The 20,528-nt window shown below is 43.9% G+C and overlaps 1 protein-coding gene across 8 annotated transcripts in view; it reads left to right on the top strand.

Annotated features, from left to right (window-relative positions):
- The window catches only part of UNK (unk zinc finger), a 46,528-nt gene that overhangs the window by 21,182 nt on the left and 4,818 nt on the right, over positions 1 to 20,528 (top strand). For 3 of the 8 annotated variants that reach the window (XM_086624244.1, XM_086624247.1, XM_086624246.1), the window contains exons 5-16: positions 64 to 199; positions 2,854 to 2,971; positions 3,957 to 4,041; positions 5,925 to 6,067; positions 7,389 to 7,436; positions 8,341 to 8,541; positions 12,777 to 12,845; positions 13,531 to 13,705; positions 14,860 to 14,961; positions 16,465 to 16,653; positions 19,496 to 19,677; positions 20,219 to 20,476. In XM_086624244.1, the coding sequence (XP_086480370.1) occupies positions 64 to 199; positions 2,854 to 2,971; positions 3,957 to 4,041; positions 5,925 to 6,067; positions 7,389 to 7,436; positions 8,341 to 8,541; positions 12,777 to 12,845; positions 13,531 to 13,705; positions 14,860 to 14,961; positions 16,465 to 16,653; positions 19,496 to 19,677; positions 20,219 to 20,476 (1,706 nt within the window). The remainder of the gene's footprint in view (positions 1 to 63; positions 200 to 2,853; positions 2,972 to 3,956; positions 4,042 to 5,924; positions 6,068 to 7,388; positions 7,437 to 8,340; positions 8,542 to 12,776; positions 12,846 to 13,530; positions 13,706 to 14,859; positions 14,962 to 16,464; positions 16,654 to 19,495; positions 19,678 to 20,218; positions 20,477 to 20,528) is intronic. The other 5 variants (XM_086624248.1, XM_086624245.1, XM_086624250.1 and 2 more) reach the window with 5 other exon arrangements.

Raw genomic sequence — 20,528 nt, forward strand, 5'->3', positions numbered from 1 at the left:
AAACTTCTGTGTAGTAAACGCAGATCATGGTCATCTCCCACTAACTGGTTGCTTCTTTTGCAGATACAACATATGTGTTGGGAAACTACAAGACAGAGCAATGTAAGAAACCCCCCCGTCTCTGTCGCCAGGGTTATGCCTGTCCCTACTACCACAATAGCAAAGACAGAAGAAGAAGCCCAAGAAAACACAAATACAGGTACTACTGTGGTATTGGATATTCTGTTTCCCAGCTGAGTGGTGAGATGCAGTAGAAATCTGTAATGAAGGATCTAGAATTTTGACCATGTGGTGGGTTTACCCTGGCTGGACACCAGGTGCCCACCAAAGCCGCTCTATCAGTCCCCTCCTCAGCTGAACAGGGGAGAGAGAATAAAATGAAAGGCTCGTGGGTTGAGATGAGGACAGGGAGAGATCACTCACCAATTATCATCACAGGCAAAACACACTTGACTTGGGAAATTAGTTTAATTTATTACAATCAAATCAGAGTAGGATAATGAGAAATAAAACTAAATCTTAAAACACCTTCCCTCCACCCCTCCCCTCTTCCTGGGCTCAACTTTACTCCTGACTTTCTTTACCTCCTCCTCCTGAGCAGCACAGAGGGATGGGGAATGGGGATTGTGGTCAGTTCGTCATACTTTCTCTGCCACTCCTTCCTCAGGGGAAGGACTCCTTACTCTCCCTCTGCTCCAGCATGGAGTCTCTTCCACGGGAGACAGTCCTCCATGAACTTCTCCTATGGGCTGCAGTTCTTCACGAACTGCTCCAGTGTAGGTACCTCCCCTGGGATGCAGTCCTTCAGGAACACACTGCTCCAGCGTGGGTCCCCATGGGGTCACAAGTCCTGCCAGCAAACCTGCTCCAGCGTGGGCTCCTCTCTCTGCAGGACCACAGGTCCTGCCAGGAGCCTCCTCCAGCATGGGCTTCGCACAGGGTCACAGCCTTCTTTGGACATCCACCTGCTCCAGCGTGGGGTCCTCCAGGGGCTGCAAGTGGATCTCTTCTCCACCACTAACCTCCATGGGCTGCAGGACACAGCCTGTGTCACCATGGTCTTCACCACAGGCTGCAGGGGAATCTCTGCTCCAGCATCTGAAGCACCTTCGCCCCCTCCTTCACTGACCTTGGGGTCTGCAGGGTTGTTTCTCTCACATACTCTCTCTCTCCAGCTGCAATTGCTGTTGCACAGGATTTTTCCCACCTTCTTAAATATATTATCCCAGAGGTGCCACCACCGTTGCTGAGGGACTTGGCCTTGGCCAGGTCTGTCTTGCAGCCAGCTGACGTTAGCTCTATTGGACATAGAGGAAACTTTTAGCAGCTTCTCACAGAAGCCACCCCTGTAGCCCCCCTGCTACCAAAACCTTGCCACGCAAACCTAATACAATCCGCTAGGTAGATTTTTTAGTGCGTCTCCAAGGCCCGTAATGACAGATGTGATGGACAGTTATTTCTGCCTAGGAGACAGGATAACAAACTAAAGGAATTTTGCTGTATATAGGAACCAGTATCTCTAATACGTGACCGTTGCTAAATCACGTTACAACTCTGGTTTTATGGCAAACAGAACCTGTGTCTGGCTGCCTCTTAGCATATAAACTCCTGCTGTGGAAAGCAGTACAGGAAAAAGAAAAGAAAATCAAGTTTTAATCCCATCTAGAAACAGACTCGCAGAGCAGTGTTTTCATGGTAAAGGGTTCGGAATCATCAAGCTGCTTGTTGTGTGTGCCTGGTGGTGGGGATTGTGAGGCACAGTGTGAGCAGTGCTGTAGCTGGACATGCATCCCTACCCAGCTGCTAAAGTCTGCGCTGCTGAGGCACCCGGGTGTTCTCGTCACTCAGCTGTCACTGGATTTTTCAGCGTGCCGTGTCTCCCTGAACGCGTTTCATCCAAGTTATTGACCCTCATTTCCTCCAACACAACAGAGCTTTTGTTGTGGTCTCAGTGGGGCTTTTCCGTAGTTCCTTTTTGAAAAACGTAAGAGCAGCCCAGAAAGCCAGGAGAGAAAATACCATGGATGTTCTCACTTCCCTTCCCCAGCCCCAGCATTCACAGAAATTTTTGAATCAGCACCGAAATCCCGTATTAAAAAAAAAAAAAAAAAAAAGAAAAAGAATCAAAGGAATATTAATCCTGACACCTCCGGGAGAAACAGAAACACTAAGGCAATCTTCAGGCAGCAGCCATGTGCTTTCTGCCCCTGCCTGGGCCCTTCGGGAAGGGAAGAGGTGAAAGCTTCTCCACTGGCTTCTGCTGTTGCTTTCCCCACCCCCAGCTGCTGCGGCTGCTGCTGTCTGCTTCCCTCTGCTGTTGTTTGAGGGAATGGTGAAGAGCATAAAGAGCAGAGGAAGTAGGTCACAGCAAAAATTCAGAAGTGGAAAAAAGAACTGTTTCTGGCTGGGAGAAAGCAAATGGACTTGCCTTTTCCCCAGTGACCTGACTCTTTTCCGCATGGCCATGCTATAACCCTGGAAACACACCCCTGTAAGGGTATGATGTGTTTTTGCGTTAGCCAATTAACTCATTAGCTTTCTATGAATGTACAGTTCCAAAACAGAAACCAGACCCACCATCTCTGACACTAATCACATCGGCTGCTCATATTGTTAAGTTATGTTGGTTCAGGTAGCATTCATTTTCAGATGGAAAGCTAAGCCATGTTTCTTTTCTTTGGGAAATTGGAAGAGGGAGAAGAAGATGCAGTAGCAGCAGGATGGGGGCTGGGGAAGCAGCAGCCAGGCAAACAGATTGTACAGCTGAGGGTGGGCAGCTGAACAGTTGAGGAAAGCAAAGCTCAAAGCCTATTTGTGGGTCTGATGTGTTCTCTGGCTACCTTATTTACACAGATCTTCACCGTGTCCCAGTGTGAAACATGGAGACGAGTGGGGAGATCCCAGTAAGTGTGAAAATGGAGACTCATGCCAATACTGCCACACTCGCACAGAACAGCAGTTCCATCCAGAGGTACAGTAGCTTGCTTGATCTGTTTGGCAGCTGACTAGAGAAGCAAAAGCATTCCAGGTTTATGAAGTACACTAGTGTGCCAGCTGGGAGAGTATGAGGGCTGCTTGCGGCGTGGTCCTGGGATACAGAGAAAACTGCATGTTGGAAGTAAGCTGGAATTCAGCTGCTGGACAGGGGTGCCTGTTCATTGGGTAGACCATACGGGAGAAGGTAGGAAAAGTAGGGGAAAACTCAGTGTAAGAGCAGTCTCATGTGTGGGGGTCCTTTTGAAAGCCTGGTGTGGGTGTGCAGGTAAGCATACAGCATCTGTTTCCTTGAGGAAAAATTCTTGGTTGATGACAATCCTGCTAAACCGTAGATACCCATGACCCGGTGCTAAAAACCACCAAGTTCTTAGTTGTGAGCATGCTCAGAGCATTCCAGTGTCCTTACACCAAGTGTAATTAAGACCTTGTCCTAGTCTGCTTCATGTTACAGTGTTGAAAAGCTTTGTTGGGCCTGTATCGGCAAAGTAACCATTGTCACCGCCTGTCAAACTGGGGGGAAGGGGAATAATCCATTTCCCACAATCATTGTCAACGGTTTGTTATTTTCCTTGCAAACGTGTGGCTGTAGCTTTCTGTGCTGTCATCTGTCAACTGTTTCCTGCCTTTTACTGTTTGTAATATCCATGGAGCTCCCAGTGAGACTGAGGGACTTTGTGGAAAGTGGTGGCCTTTGGGTGAGCTGACATGTGATGGGTTGATCTTTGGGTGAGCTTAGCTGTGATGGGCATATTTTGGTGTTTCTGTTACTACAGTGGGTTTTCCTTTCTTTGAAGCAAAGCACTGAAATGGTCACCCTGAGCTCTTGCTGGCCTTTGTGCCTTTTATCTGTGTTTCTATCTTGCTGTTGAGTCTCTTCGTAGTACTTTTGTACCTGGGCTGCTGCTCACAGTTTTTTCCTATTCATGTCTGTTTTGTTTTGTTTTGTTTTCTATCCTTAGATCTACAGATCCACCAAGTGCAATGATATGCAGCAGTCTGGCAGCTGTCCCCGAGGACCCTTCTGTGCCTTTGCACATGTAGAACGTACGTGGGCTACTTCTCTATATTTCATAGATATTTGAGCTGTGGGGAGCTTCTGGCCAAAATAGTTTAAAATAAAAGGCCACTAAACTAGAACTTCAGTGAAGCATTTTCAAAAACAAAGTATTAACTTTTGATAATTCCTTGTAAAACCTTGCTAGTATGGGAGGTGTTGGCAGAGCTGAAGACAGTAGGTAGTCTGTAGGACTCAGCCCTTAGCTCTCCCTGCGTTATCTCTTGAAGTGTCTCCCTCTCACTCACTCAGTTCTCTGTGTGTCAGTTTAGGAGGACTGGAACAGAGAGAGCTGCTTCTCTTCTGTGCATGGATGAACTGTACCTAGCTAAGTTGCAAAGTGTTGTATTTTAAAAAGCTGAGGGTAAAATTGCTAATAATAGATAATGTATTGATCTGTTTTAAAAATTAAATACTATTTTACTATTTATGAAGTTTTACTTAGAGTTTAAATCTTTAAGTCAGGTTGGAGAAGAAAAACATGCAGCTTTTTCGTCCGTGTTTCCTCAAATCCTCTTTTCTCACTAACTCCCTGATTTATAGGGCATTATTTCAATCCTTGCTTTCATCATCTGTAAACTAATGATGCTGTTTTGGTTGTGGGAATTCTATATTCAGGTGGGTACTAACGTTCCTAGAGAAATGGTTAGCTCCTGGTCCTATGGCTCCTACTCAGTTTTTGCACTCCAGTCTCACTGGTGAATTTGCAGCAATTAGAGCAGGTTACTCAAAAGTCAGTAGATTGGCTCTGATACTGACTCACTACATGACCTTGAGCAAATCTCTTTGTTATTTGATTATCCTTTGTAAATGGTGGAATTAGTAATTGCTGCCTTTGTCAAGGAATGGTGGGAGTAAATTCCCTACAGGTTATGCAGTGCCTTTTATAGGAAACCTTGTCGACAAGCAGTAATTATAGCTAAAGCTTTGGGCTATAATGGCCCAAAACCCAGTAGTGCAACTACACAGTATGATCCAGCAAGCTTAAGAGAGAATGAAGTCTTGGTAAAGAATCAGTGTTTAGCAAACTCACTCGTGTATAACATAGTATTTTTGTTTGGGAGATGCCTTGTTCCTAAGGAGATGACTGCACTTGAGACTATACTACTTTAAAGCCAGAGTAACATTCTGTGGCACTGAGGTCGTTCCAACCTGGTCATTACTTGTGCTGACTTTGGAATTGTATCTTTCAGTCCGTTCTTAGCAAGGTGAACACTGAGAGCCTGATTCAATTAAAATAATAGGAATCCATTTATTATATCTGCTCTTAGCATGAGCTTTGCTGATTATTATCAATAAATGTGTTGAAACCAGTGCTTTAAAGCTATTGCAATACAGGCATAGTGTCAGTTATATAATCTTTGTAAAGATGCTGAGTTGTGTTAGATGTAAATACTAAAAGTCTACAGCATCTCTACTTTACCTTCCAAGCCAATGACACTTTCTTTTTGTGTATGCCTTTCTACATACATTACTTTTTTTTGTTAATGGTTTGTACTGAGCACAGATGGAAACTTGTCTCTCAGCTAATTGTAGCACACGCATCAGCTTTGTGTCTAGCAATGAAGGAAGCTCTGCTTAGTTCAAGACAGCTGAATGAATAACGCACAATTCATGCAGGGAAGCTAATTTTGGAGCAGTGTTAATGGACTAAAGAGCAGCACAGTGTACAAGTGATGACAGTAATAATGTAAGGAATATTAGATAAGTAGTAGCCGTTTGCCAGATGAGATTTCTCCTTGCTTCTATACTTATAAGTAGATGCTTGTGGAATGTATCTTCTCTCAAGAATATCTATGTGTTCTTGTTCCTGAACATCTTTTTGCATTTATGCAGCTTGGAGTAACATTCCATGTGCTCTTATTTCTTTCAGAGCCTGCGCTCAGTGAAGATTTACAGCAGTCCTCAGCTGTGTCTAGCCCAACACAGACAGGCCCTGTGATGTATATGCCATCAGCAGCTGGTGATTCTGTTCCAGTCAGCCCTTCCAGTCCGCATGCCCCAGACCTTAGCAATGTATGTAGCACTATGGGGAAGCCTTGTCCATGTTTTATAGATCTGGGTTTCTCTGAATCGCTGTACTTCTTTCTCCCAAGCAGAGAAATCTCAAGTATCCAAAAGCCCAAAGGTTATGACATTTTTCTTTGACATCTCAGCTCCATGCTTTTTAGAGGGATCTGTTTGTTTGGAACATATGGTTCAGTGGTTTTATTATTGTCCTTCCACCTATAAAATTTCTAAGCCTTCCTTTCTGTGCAAAGTTTGTTGATGTACTTTCAGGGAAGTGGAATACATCCGCACATGAAGTCCAACTCCTTCCTGTCTGGAGGTACATATTGGCTTAGTTTCCAAGTACTCTAATTAGAGGCTGTGAGCCAATAACGTCTAAAGTACATAACTACAATCAAGTTTGTTTACATATGTAATCTCAGAGGCTTAGCCTGTGCATATTTTGTGTTGCATTATAGGATATCCTTGATTCCCTCCCTCTCCTACTTCTAGAGATAGCTAAACTCTGGAATATGTTTAAGAAATGCCCCACATTGTTTGTAGTGCTTTATTTTAGTTGTACGTACAAGGAGGGAGATCTTTAAATGCTGAACAGATACACACAGACAGATAAGAAGCCCATGGAATGCTAGACCACTTCATTTTTACTGAGGTTTTGGTGTTGGTTTTTTTTTGTTCGTGAAGTCTTTCCTGTTTGCACTACTGTTGATAAGGTATGTAACCTTTTCAAATGGTTGGTCAAGGTTTTGAGAAGGTAAAATGACATGAGTTAACTCATTTGAAACTGGTCAGAATTAGGTGAACTCTTTTAGGACCTCTATTTTATCTTATTCCCTCTCTTTGAAAGCAGAAGCTGATAGTTTGGTTTTTATTAGTGCCAAAGCCAGCCTAACAGTTCATAGTTCTCCTGAATTTGATTGCGGCTAGAATTCCAGACAGATCTTGGAAAGTCTGGACATAATATTTTCTCTCACTAAATAACACTGGAAAGTACTAAAAAACAAAACCCCTTCATCTTTTGAATGTATCATCTAAATTCTCTGACAACTGCAATGAAATTGAAGATATCTTCCACTTAATAGACCATTTAGGTCTTTTCTGTCTCAAGCTCTTAGTCTTTTAAACAGTCTTTCCTAATCCTTGGATATATGCCAAATGGCAACACATGTCTTTCAGTGACTTCATCACTCCACAGGGCATCTGCATGTAGCTTGCAAACAAATATGGCTTTGCTGGCGATCATTTTACATGATGAATTAATCAGAGAAGAAAGTCCCTGTAGCAGCCAGCCTCACGTGGCCTGTTCTGTTTTGTATTTGTACTGTAGGTGTGGAATAAATCAGGAACTCTGCCAACTAGCCCCACCTCCACCACAGTGAGTAGTATCTTTGCAACTGTAGGGAAGCATGGACAGCAGAATGTCTGTATAAAAATAAAATCAAAACATTGTAGGATGCTCCTTCTTTCTAATATGAGCCCAGACTGTGCCACATTTGAATCTGTGGTAGCAGTGACTGTCTAAATGTTGTCTGAAGCACAGTCATGCTTGCCAGCACAGGCAAATAATTTCTTGTCCCAGAAAAATGGGATATCTGCTTTGATCCAAGTAGGCACTTTCTGTAAAACTCATCTTAATCTCCTTTGCTGCTGTCTGTGGCTTCATCTACAGTGCAAAACTAGCCTTGTTGCATGTGGTTGTGATCCCTGGTTATAGTCCAAAGAACGGAACTGTTGGAAATCCTCGGGGTTTTTTAATGCAGCTTTTGCTACTTGGCTTATGCCTGCATTAAAATGTTCAGATTTCCAACTGGAAAGCGAAAGATACAGTCTTACATGTAGCTCAGATATGCTTGGTTGTTGTGACTGCCGTAGCACCTTTCCAGGTTTCACACTACTACGCAGAGTGCAGACAGGACCCACTGTAGCCTGAGGAAAGCAAAGAGAGTTTTGGGCAGGTGTGGAAACTTGATCAGTCACATCCGAGGCCTCAAAAAGAATAAATGTCACTAGAGCTGTAGGTTGGTTTTTATAAGGCTGCACTCCAGTACAAAGTAATGACAATACAACCATAATTGTGGGACTGTATAAATCCAGTATCTACTGGAGCTTTTTCTTGGTCTTTAATTACTGTTTACGGTAAGCTTGTATGCTTGTGTTGACTGTCAGTATAATCAATGCACAAACAGTGAAGTGAATGAGCTCTTCTGTGGGATGCCTCTCCTCTTCGAGTCGTTGCTACTGGCTGGCTGTACTTTCCTGACACTTGTTCCTTCTGTTAGATTCTTTGTAGGAACAGCAGTCTCGGAAGCCCATCTAATATATGTGGGTCTCCTCCTGGTGCCATTGGAAAGCCACACAGCTTGGAGACCATTGGTTTTCCTCCAGACTCAGTAACAGCAGCCAGCAGCTACAAGAAAGCACCGGGGTTTGAGCGAGAAGATCAGGTGGGGGCCGAGTATTTGAAGAGTTTCAAATGCCAGGTTAGTAGGGAATATTGGCTGGAAGAGTTGGGGGGATGAGGAAGAATGAGAAATTGCCCAGTCTAGCTTGAATGTATTTTTATTTTTCAAGGAAGAAAAATGAGAAGGCACTAATCTCATTAGCAGTTCTCAGATCTATGCTGTTGTTTTCAGCCTCCCTTCCAGTCTCCTCCATCTTACATCTGTTCTTGTCTGCCTAGCTGCCATCACACAAGTTGAATCTGCTGCTTGTTTTCCTAATCTCTCGCAACTTCTGTCCTGCGTTGACCCTGGGTAGCTTCCCACATATCACTTCTTGCTCCTTCTTTTTTCTCATTTAGGTCTTTGCCAAGAGTTGCTCTTTCTTTTGCTGTATTGTCTCATGGAAACTCATCCTTCCTTCTCTGTTCTTACTCCGAACTCTTACCTTGATCTCTGTTACTTAGTTTGTCTTCTGTTTTCACCATTCATTTCTCCGATGTATTAAAAATGTCACGTTAGTTGTGTCTTTCTTCTCTGGCTGTATCACTCTGGTCCTTGACTCTCTCCTGTGACTTCTGTATTAAATTTGAATTCCTCATTCTCATTTGAAGAACCCTCTGCAATCTTACCCAACCCACATCTCCGACATTCCCTCTTATCCCTTTTGGACATCCCAGTCTTGCCTTGCTGCTTCCTCAGTCTTCTCCTTCTTGGTGTTGTGCCTTATTAAGATTGCTCCTTAAGCCTAGAACAGTCTCTTCCATCTCTTTTTGCCACATGTGAGCCTTTCTACAGTCAACTTCTTATTGTGAATTTCCTTTCTTGATCTTACAATTAATAGTTTCTCTGCACCATCCCATCCAAATCAGCTGAGTCAAACCCAGAGCTTAGATCTCAGTTTTTATTCCTCACTGGGTTTGTAAATGTAATAGAAAAACATCTCCATTTAGGAGAAGGACTAGCTACTTTCATGAAGAGATGCCTGCAAAAATATTTCCTACAAGGTTGTTTGTTTTTTTTTTTTTTAAATCCAAAAAGGAATAAAAATACCTGGTCTACGTTGCTTGAAAACAGATGTCAAGAAATGCTGCTTTCAACTGTCTGTAATATTAAAGAAGCTAGCCTTAATAAGCTAATACTGCTGCATTAGTATTGCACTGCTGTGAGAAAACAGTGGAAATATCCCATCCAGACAAGATCTTGCATAAAGTAGTTGGATTCAGAAGCAGACTCCGTGGGTTTTGTTTTATTTATTTTTACAACTTTGGGAAAATATGAGCAAACTTTGCAGTAGAACCAGTCTTGAACACTGTTCAGTCTAAAATGATTTAGTGACAAATACAGATTAACCTATGTGCACGTACGCTCTCTTATAAATGCTTTCATTGTCTTGCCGAACGTGGATGTGGCTTAGGAAATTGGGAATTGATGCAACACATCTTTGAGGGTAAAGAGCAGACCGTGCTGTGATCCTGGCACTTCTTGCAGGCACAGCAGCTTGTAGCAGTTGTTTAGAGACAAAAGAAAAAACATGTGCTCGTTCTCTATTGCCTCTGCTGCAAAGGAGGAGTGAACCCAAAGCCGAAGGACCGAGAGAACCCCTGTTTCCTGCCAGCAGAGGCAGGGTGCCAGGGAGGCCCTGCCTTGGAGAAAATGGGCAGCAAGCCTAAGCCAAGGAGAAAGGGGATGGAGCATGAATAGGACTTTTAAAAGGAGGGCCAGATGATGAGCATTTGTCTGAAGTCCAGGCTGTGCTACAAAGATACTGTATTCAGGTAGCATCTTACGTAATTAAGTAAAAACCTGTGTTAAATGACTGAAATCAATAGCTATTAAGATATAGACAGAAGTAATCACAGTTGCCTTGTGCTAGGCTTCTGCAGACAAAATTAGGTGTCTCGTAAGTGTCCTGATTTAACTTTCTTTTGATCTATAATTACTTACTCTTTAAAATCGTCTGTAATTCCCTTTGGCTGCAGTGGGCACCAGAGATTCTCACATACCCTATAAATTAGACCAATAATTAGGCATTTGACTTTGTTCATTCATATTTGAAAACTTAAGAGACGCTCTGGCTCAGCTCTGCCATAGGTTTGTCATTTCTACTCTGTAGAATTAGTACAAATAGTTTCTGTCTTATTAGAATGAAAAATGCACCTTCTGTGTTAATAGGTTCCACATAGTTTGTGGTAAGGCTGAGCCAGCAGTGAAAGCTAAAAATACTTTTCCTGAGTCCCAAAAGGTTTAACAAGCTGGAAAAATGCTGGCTGTACTGGAAGGACTTGAGTGCCACAACCAGGAGGTGTTCCCAAGTCCTGACACACAGACAGTAGGTTTGTTCCATGCTGGTCAGAAAACATTTGGTTTCACTCGTAATTTATGTCCCGTTTTCTTCCCTGACTGCAGCAGAGTGAGCTGGAGAATTTCAGCCTGCCCTTTGAATTTCTGTCTTGATGTATGCCCTTTTTAATGTTACTCAGAGCTAAAGGAGACTGTCTTAGTGGTGGCAATGGGTTTGCTCCATTTTTCGCTGATGTGACGTGAATCCAGGGCCATGGAAATCGAAACTAGCTTAGAAATGAGTTCATTTTTTCTCCTCCTTAAAGAAAAAAAAAAACCCTTCCAGTAAGACTTAACTGCACCAGAGCCAGCTAGCTCCATTGGCAGGAAGCCTCTGGGGGGGGGTGGGGGCGGGCATGGCTGCGTATGTGCCTTCACTTTAGCTGCTGACGTCTGTTGATGGCACATTTTGTGTTCAGATGAGTGTCACACAGGGTCGGGATGTGTTGGATAATCGAGCGGGCGTGTTATCAGACACACGCAGATGCGCTAACGTAATGCATCTGTTGCATGCAAAGGAAAACAAGCTTGTGATCGGTTCAGGGGAGTTTTGCCGTATGTAAACGCACTGCATGTTGCTCAGGGAGGCGTGAGAGAGTGGTACCCACTGCAGAAGGATCTTTGTGTCCGTATCTTAACTACCCCTGTGCCAGACTTTGACCTCCCCACCTGCCCATAGGCATGCAGCTGAGCAGAGAAAACTATTTCATTAAATAAAACCAAGAGATGAATTCTTCTGCTGCTTTTTCACCTGTCTGGTTATGTCATCCTTCTCCAGCAATCATTTATCTTTTTTCATAAGACTGTTTAAGCCAAAAAGTCAAGGCATATCACTGCAGATAGTGTGTTGTCTCATGAGCTGCTGTTGTACAGCATGCTCGAATCTCCCTTGCAGAGATGGTGACTGCCTGCATTTGGGATAAGAAGGATCGAGCGGACTTCGTGTCTGGAATATGTCTCTGATTCAGACTTGGGGGGTCAGAGAGCGAGTAAACAAGCAGCCCTGGCTCTCAGCACTTTTTTGCTCCCTCTCTGTGCCTGGAGGGTGTGATTGATCTCCCTGTGCCTTACGCAAGTAGCAGCAGGAGAGGAGCAGAGCAAGGCCTGCAGAACAGACCATCACACACTGACAAGCTCAAGAGGCCACTTCCTTCCCACCTCTGGTTATTGCAGCTCAGAATTGACTGATGTTGTGAGGCAAGAGGGTTGATATCTGTTAAGGATATAGTCCTGGAAGGTCCTTAAGCTGAATTTTTAGGCTGGATAGTGGAATTCTAAATGTATGTTGGCATTCATGCAATTTTGCAATTCCAGACAGCCTTGACCTCGCTTATGTTCTATAGCTTTGAGCCCTCGATATTAACAGATGGGGTAACAATTTTTTTGTTTAAATCAGTTTTGATGATGTTGCCTTTAAAATTGATTAGTTATCGCTTTATTTTACTTGGCAATCGTAGCTGGGAGCTGGAAAAGTTTGAGGGAGAACATAATCTACATGCTTTATTTTCCCAAAGCTGAAAAATGTTTACATAATTTAAAAATACAGTGTGCCTCCCACCGTTTCTGGCCCTTTTTTTAGATACTGGTAGGCTGATGAGTTATTTATAGCAAGGCAAAATAATTCATTTTTGGTCTTGATTCTTAAGATGTCCTTTGTGTTAGCAGAGGACTTATAGCAGCATTGAAGGCAAATGTAATTGTGACAAGTCTTTGCATAACTATAGGAGTGATGTCTCGGTATATAGAAAGCAAATTTCTTGGGGTGTTTTCGGTTTGCTATGCTTTCCTGCTCTCCAAATTCTCTAGTGCCTGGAGCAGGCTATAAGAGAGGAGGGGACTGTGTTTCCCATGGCCTCTCCAAAGCCAGCAGTCAGTCATTTTTAATTTTGCTGCTAATCCCTCTGCTTATCTTTTGTTCTGTTTCTTTACTGCAGCAAGCAAAACTGAAGTCCCATTCCCTGGAACACAGGAGCCAGGAGCAACCTTTGTTACAGCCCAAACAGGTATGGTACAGCTAGCAGGGCTCTGAACATATCTCAGTGCTCACACTACCACAGACAAGGACATGAGAAATCTCTGTAGATCCAGACAACTCTGCAGGGAGTAAATGGCAGCCCAGACACTGTTAGGGATGCTCAGCTTGAGGGATTACTTTATGAAGATGGGATGATTTGCTGGAAGGGTTATTTGTGAATGGCTAGACCTGTGTGAGTTCAGGATAGATTCATAGGCCTGGACTGTGCTGGAGAGAGTCTCCAAATTACAGAAAATTGAGCTGGAATGGATCTCTGGAGTCATCTAAGTTCAAGGATTTGGCAAAGAGAATTTAATATCAGGTCCTATGTCATGTGCTGAACTAAGGCGGAGTGAGTGATTGTGTGACCCATGCCTATGATTGCATGCAACCTGTGGGTCACAGGAGTTAATTCTGGGGCAGCCTGAGGGATGTTTGTAATACAGGAGGCAGGGAGGAGGGGGGAAGGAGAACAGTCGGCAGAAATTAAAGAAAAGCTGTTAATCTCTCCCCCACCCCCAGCCTAGTAGTAGCACCAGCCATCTGTCAGGTTGGAAGCAGGCAGGAACAGGTTTGCTGCTGATCTTTGGCTCATTCCTGCATGTTTCTGAAGGGATTCTTCTATAAAGGTGTTTTATTTCCTACCTCTTTCCCTTTTAAACCTCTTGTTTCAGGACATACTGGGTATTCTCCCAGTGGGGAGCCCACTGACATCCAGCATCTCCTCTAGTATCACCTCCAGTCTGGCTGCAACGCCACCAAGCCCTGCCGGCACCAGCAGCATACCAGGCATGAATGCCAATGCCCTTCCTTTCTACCCAACCAGTGACACCGTTGAGTCTGTCATAGGTAACTTTGCCTTTTTAACTTACACTAATAGGGCTTCTTCCCCAGACGTGGATCACCAGGTATGCGAATTGGAATAACACGGGTGTTCCAGTGAACTCCAGTTTTTCATCTCTGTCAGTGCTGGCAGACTCCCGAGGCTGTAAGCTTTTTCTGTGACTGTGACACATCTGATGTTTTCTGCAGGTCATTACGGATGAAATTCACCCACAGGACCAACAGAAGGCCTCTGAGCCACTTTATTCAGAATGTCAGATGGTGTAAAGGGCCTTAGTTTTAGGTTTGTCAAAGTGACAAAGAGGTCTTGGAGCAGGCAGGAAGTCACAGGGGTGTTTTCCACAGCTACAACTCCTTACATTTTAAATGACAATTTTATAGCAAAGGCTACCACCAGGTAGATTGGAAGGACTTGCCCTTCAGAGAGTGTAGGACAGAGGCTATAAGAAAAAGGAGAACGGGAGAGTCCAGAGGGTGGAATCACTCCTCTTAGATAGGTTCAGGTTTTTTGGTCACCTGTGGGGTTTTTTTGGTGTGTTTTTTTTTAATCTAACATTTCTGAGGTGATCTCACTAATTTATTAAAAATAATAATAGAAATGAGTAGACATGTGTGGGATGGAATTATATTGATCATGATTAGTGATGAGGCATATTCAAATAGATAATAACATTTGCACGCATTCATAAGCTTTCTTTATTTTACACTATCTTTGAACCTCAGAGATATTTTTCAAGTGTTCCCTTCCTCTGATATTCCTTTTCTGAGTGGCTCTTCAGCACAGTAGGGACAAAGCACAAGCCAGACCCAGACATGTCATAAGCCAGTGTTACTGCATATTATGAACAGACTTGAAAGAGCAGTTTGGGGAAGACTTATGGGAACTGCTGTTATTTCATCAAATTTTTATTCTTGTATAACGTTTGGGAATACTTCGAGACAAAAAGAAATTGGATCAGGCAAAAGAGCCTGAACTGAAAAGCTGCCCATGACACTTCTGCCAAACCATTTAAGAACAGCTTTGCACAGGGCGGAGAGTAGGGCTGTGCAGGCTGACAAATAGAGAGCGAAGGCTCCTCTGCATGTAGGCTCTTTGGGCCATCCTATCTCTTGAAGTTGTTGGTCCTTTATAACATAATTGGTACCTCTGTGTCTGGCAGAGTCTGCCTTGGATGACCTGGACCTGAATGAATTCGGAGTGGCTGCCCTGGAGAAGACATTTGACAGCAGCACAGTGCCCCACACGAGTGGCATCATGATAGGTACATGAAAGCAACAGAGCTTTCTTTATCTTCTGCCAAGCAGTGTTGCCCAGTCACCTCAGTGGAGCCAGCCCAACAAAGCTCTAAAACCAGTCCCCAAGTAACATTGGTTAAAACAGCAATTATAACAAACTGGCAACCGCTGAGCACCTTTGAAGTGAAAGCTTGCCCTTACTGACCAGCAGAGCTGAGTTCTTGCCATTGGGCCCAGGTGTCTTGGGGATGTTTCTTGAGACTGAATGGGACTTGTGTGATTTTTTTTTTTTTTTTTTTTTTTTTTTTAAGTATGCAAGTAGACTCTAGAAGGCATCTGATACCTTTTAAAACAGGCCAAAGTGTAACGATTTGCATCTTAGGCAGAAAACTCTCCCTAGCAGTAACAGGAAACTCACTGACCTGGTAATGCTATCCATCTGTCACAGAGTGTCATCGTGGTCTGCTGATTTGATTCCTGTAATGTCTGTCTCATTTTAATACGTGGAGGTAGGCTAAGGCTGCTTCTACCTGTCTCTAATGAGTGTTCAGGGAAAAATGAAATGTCTCATAGCTTTTTTGGAAGTGGTTGTAGTTTTTGGCTACCCTTGCTGTGTAAGACAGGTTTTGAATGAGAGTTAACTTTGGTGGTCTGAAAGTTTCCAGGGGAACTACACTGCCTGGAGCTGTATCGAGGTAGGAAGGGGCCTGTGGAAGGAACCCTAAAGAATGTCACTTCCACTTCCCTGCCAAAGATAAGAGCCTGGTCGGAGAGTTTACTGTGCACGTCTGCTGATAGCCCTGCTTCTGCCACCACCCATGTGCAGTGGCTTAGAGACCCCCACACTGCTTTTCCCTCCGTTCGCCTCAGGTCTGGGTGTTACCTGGTGATCTTCTAGGAAGGGAGATCAGGAGGGAGTGGGGAGCAGGGCTGAGATCTCCCTCAATCTGTGTGTGGCAGGCAGAATGACCACTTGGGTAAGAGGAGTGTGATGTCTTTGGAGCATGGGCTTTTGTTTATTTTGGAGGTTTTTGTTCCTGATAGATCCAGGCACTCAAGTATTTCTAAAATGATTAAAGCTAGTCACTGAGTTTTAGTGGCCAAGATCATGACCTGACCCAGCTCGATAGTCTTCTCACTACAGGTTGTTTGGAAGTATTAAAGGCAGAGGTGCATGTTTGAGAAGTGAATTTTTCAATACAAAATATTTCACCAGATACCCAATTCATCTTCTCTTGGCTGGTAGGGACCGAACTCTGCTCAGAAAACCTTTTGTTGCTTTGGCCGATGAAAGAGTAGTCCTTTGAACTCTGGAGGGTCTTCACCTACGTGGTTCATGGGACAGCAGCTTCAGTGCTCCTCTGAAAGGCTGAGAGGGGAATGAAACGTGTTGAGAAGCGGAGGGAATCCCGCGGGGCGTAGGAAGGAGAGAGGGAAGCTAACGCCTTCTGCTCTGAGCTCCTGCACTGTGCTCTGGCCCATACTTCATGGTCATACATAGCCATCTTCTCTGTGTGTTCTTTGTCCAGGTGGGAGTTTGCTGCAAAGTTCTGCTCCTGTAAATATCCCCGGGTCCCTTGGAAGCTCTGCCTCCTTTCACTCTGCCTCTCCTTCTCCACCGGTCAGCCTCTCATCGCATTTCCTCCATCAGCCCCAGGGACACTTAAGCCAATCAGAAAACACATTCCTGGGGACATCAGCTTCTCATGGATCATTAGGTAAATGCACAGTGTGTGTGTCCCATGTACATGCCTGTCTGTGCTATGTAAGTATTTTCTTTTACGTTAGCTTTGATTTTAATGTATTATTTCACTGCTGCCATTTGTATCTCTTCTTCCTATGAGAACTGCAACAGCATTAGAAGCTGCTTTACTGAAAATCAGCTAATACCTTGTGAACAAGAGAGGAATTCCCTCTACTTCCCAAGTTTCTAGGTTGAGAAAAAGGGACAGATGGGTTAAGTGACTTGCTCTGATGATACCTTTCAGGGAAAAGAGCTCTGCCTTTTCCTGCCAACGATGCTGTGCTGAGACTTCCCTTTACATAAAGCCCAGAGTTGGATCCTCAGCTTTACTTGTTTAAGATGGGGGTTGCAGTTTTCCCGTGGGACTGCTTGTAGGTCAGATTGGTTTCTGGAACCTGTAGAGCAAGCTTGGGTCATTGTACTTTTTTCTCCTGTTTGGCATTCTGCATGCAGTTTTGCAGTATGGACTTAGCAAAAAGTTACGATGTTCCAGCTTTGTCCTCTTTGTTCCGTTTTCTGTTTTGTTTTGTTTTAATTTCTTGCCTCTTGAGGGTCTGTTTCCTGTATGAGGGTCTGTGAAGGGAAGACAAATTGCTTTGGAGCTTCAGCTGTATTGAACAGAACTGGGAACTGAGGGGCTCAATCTGTTTTATTATCAAGATGCAGGGTTACCTTGAGAAATAAAACTGTTGGGGCTCAAGGCTACAGTGACACTGACTCTGCTCGTTTCTGTTAGTAACAGCAAATATTAGTTCTCTCTATTGATACTAGATGTAAATGCTTCTTCAAAGTTGAGATGCGCTTTAATCTTTAATATTCAGTTTAATTAATAAAATGATTACATGCTTTTGTAATCTATTTCTGCTTGCACTTATCTGTGTAACTGCTTCCTTTGTTTGTGAAGGCCAAACCCATGCTTTCATGCCTTGCAATTGCTATTTGTTTGGCTTTAACAGCTTTTACGAGTACTGTAATAAGAAAAGAGACATGAGAGGGCATCTCTGCTATTATTAAGTCTTGAGGCTGGCTTTTCTTCCCAGTTTCAGTAAGAAAAGGAAAACTTGTTGATAAGGCCTGCTTTTAATTTCAGAAGAAACAAGTTAAGCAGTTATATTTGTCTTGACTATGTAGCTCTACAAAGAAAAGACCAAAGAAATGCAGGAAGTTCACAAATGCATTTAAATACTTGATTTTTAAGAAGAAAAGTTGGGCATTTTCCTGTAATACAACAAAACACGTTTTTGCTGAGGTTTTGATAAGGTATTTAAATAGTAACCTAGCAGTTGAGAATCTGGAATCTGTCTGTTCCATGTGACTTGCTGAATACACAATAAGTTAGTGCATATTTATTACTTATTTGTATTGCAATTGTATTAAAAATACCTAGTGCTGGGCTAGTTCCCACTGTGCTAGATGCACAATGTGCAGAGAAGGCATTCCTGACCAAAGGGGCTTGCTACTTCAAATGTGAAATGAGAACAGCAGGTGGAAAGAGGGAGTGAAAAGAAACAAGATGATAAGCTTGGTCAGCATTATGGCAGAATTTGTGGCTTGCCAGCATCTTGCTTAGATTCCCTTTCAAGTAAACTGGAGCTTTAAAAACAAAATGTGAGCTGAGGTTCCATTAAAATTTCTTACTCTCAACTGAGCATGCTTCAGAGCAGCTGAAATGGATCTATGGTAAGTGGCCTGAGCCAGTGAAGAGCCCTTTTTACTCTGCTGAATGACTTGTTAATGCACCTAAGCCCTTAGTGAAGACAAGTTACTATTTTTCAGCTGTACATTTGTAGCTGTGTCTTGGCTGGTACTAAATGGGAAGTAAGTGGTGTTGGGTTAGCCCTTGCTCGGTGGCTGTTGAGCCCAGGGCTTGCTTGCAAATAGTCAGTTCGGCTGCAGTAAGATCAGAATTATCAACTGCAACTAGATTTAGGAATGTCCATAGTTAGTGGTGAGCACCACTAACGAAGATGACTGCTACATCGAACTGGTGCATGTTTGGGTGCACAAGAGTCCACATCACTCAGTAGCTCTGTCTTGATAGTGAACTTGATAGTTCTCCCCTGACTGCAAAGTGTGGATGCTTATTTTAAATAAAACTATTGTCATTATTAAAAGAGCACAAACCTTGGAGTTTGTGAAAAATAGCCAGTTTTGTTTACAACTGGTTTTCTACTGCTTTGTCTCCTAAGCCTTGAATTTCTTCCTGAGAAGATAAATTATTTGAACAAGCTAATATAGGGAAGTGATTAGTTAGTTTTCTCTGTTGCCTGTCACTAGCTTTACGCTAGAACTCTGCAGGGGATGAAGCTGGTGTCTATACTATCGCCTCCACTTGTTTATAAACAGGGTTCTCCAGTTAGTGCTGTTTCTTGTATATGCAAACAGAAGTGATGTTGGTGCATTTTGGTCTCACTGCTTGGGAAGTGAGACTGCTTTTCTAAGCACCAAGCTGAGGAGACAAAACCAGCAGTTTTCTTAGGGTATAGTGTGAGAGAAAGCACCACCTGAGATTCAAGCTGGTAGTCAGCTCTGCTTTAAAATCGATGCTTCTAAAACCAGCCTGGTTCAAAAGTTGCTTCCACTCAGTTTCTTGGGTCCTCCCTGTGTCATTAAAGTTGAGGCCTAATGGCGTGAAACTTGCCCTATAAAGTCCATCTATGACCAACTCCTGGGTCCTGGGGATGAACGCAGTTCTTAAGATGATCGTCGGTTTCCTATGTACACATTTTGGAATCTTAGATTTCACAGGGGTAGGGAGGAAGTGGGGAAAATGCCAGCACCTGTGACATAACCCTCTCTATTTCCCTGTGAAACAGGTTTAAATGGGATGAACAGCAGCATATGGGAACACTTTGCTTCGGGGAGTTTTTCGCCCAGTACCTCACCTGCATTTCTGTCAGGTCCAGGTGCTGCGGAGCTGGCACGGCTACGACAAGAACTGGATGAAGCCAACGGCACAATAAAGCAGTGGGAAGAGTCTTGGAAACAAGCCAAACAGGTACTCGAGCAACTCCTGGGAAGAGGGATTAGGGGGTGTAAAGGAGTAGGAGGGTGGCAGCCTTTAATGAGAAGCTTTCCAGATGTTGAGGTGATGGGAAGAGCTGTAGGTTTTACAAAGCATTCTTATTCTTTCTTCTGCCTGGGCAAGGGGGACTGGATCACTGCACCTGATGTGTTCAGATGCTGGACACACAAAGCCACGTGTCATAACAGATGCACTGAGGTGCTTTGCTTGACAGTCTTTTAGACCTGGCAGTTGACTTAGATCCATGACAATTTGCCAATTTGCAAAGTTCATCCTCTTAACAGTGTGAGCCAAACATGTAGAACCACAGCCCGACCAGATGGGGTGTGTGGAATGAGCAGCACTTTCAAGCGAAGCTCCAAGGGTGTTTAGGAAGTTGGGAACGGGGCAGATTGAGCAGAACACGCTCCTGGTGAGGAGCGTATGCGAGTGGATAGTTTTGCCGGGGACTCTGTGTTGGAGGCTGACTGAGTTTTCAGGCTGCTTCTTTTACCCTCTTTGTTGGAACCTGCAGGCTTGTGATGCTTGGAAAAAGGAGGCAGAGGAAGCAAATGATCGCGCCAACACAGCTAACATGGAATGTGAACTGGCCCGTGAGCAGAGGGAAGCCTTGGAGCTGCAAGTGAAGAAACTGCAGGAGGAGCTGGAGAGGATCCACACGGGCCAGGACCCTCAGTTTCTGCGCTCCTTCTCTGACCTGGAAACCCTCTCGCTCTCTTCGCTTTACACGCTTCAGAAACAGCTGCGGGCAAACCTGGAGAAGGTCGATAAGGTGAGTGCCTGGGATGTGCAGGGCAGAGCCTTGCTCTCCCTGCTCCCACAGA

The sequence above is a fragment of the Tauraco erythrolophus genome, chromosome 20 (genome assembly GCF_009769465.1).
Source record: "Tauraco erythrolophus isolate bTauEry1 chromosome 20, bTauEry1.pri, whole genome shotgun sequence".
NCBI lineage: Eukaryota > Metazoa > Chordata > Aves > Musophagiformes > Musophagidae > Tauraco > Tauraco erythrolophus.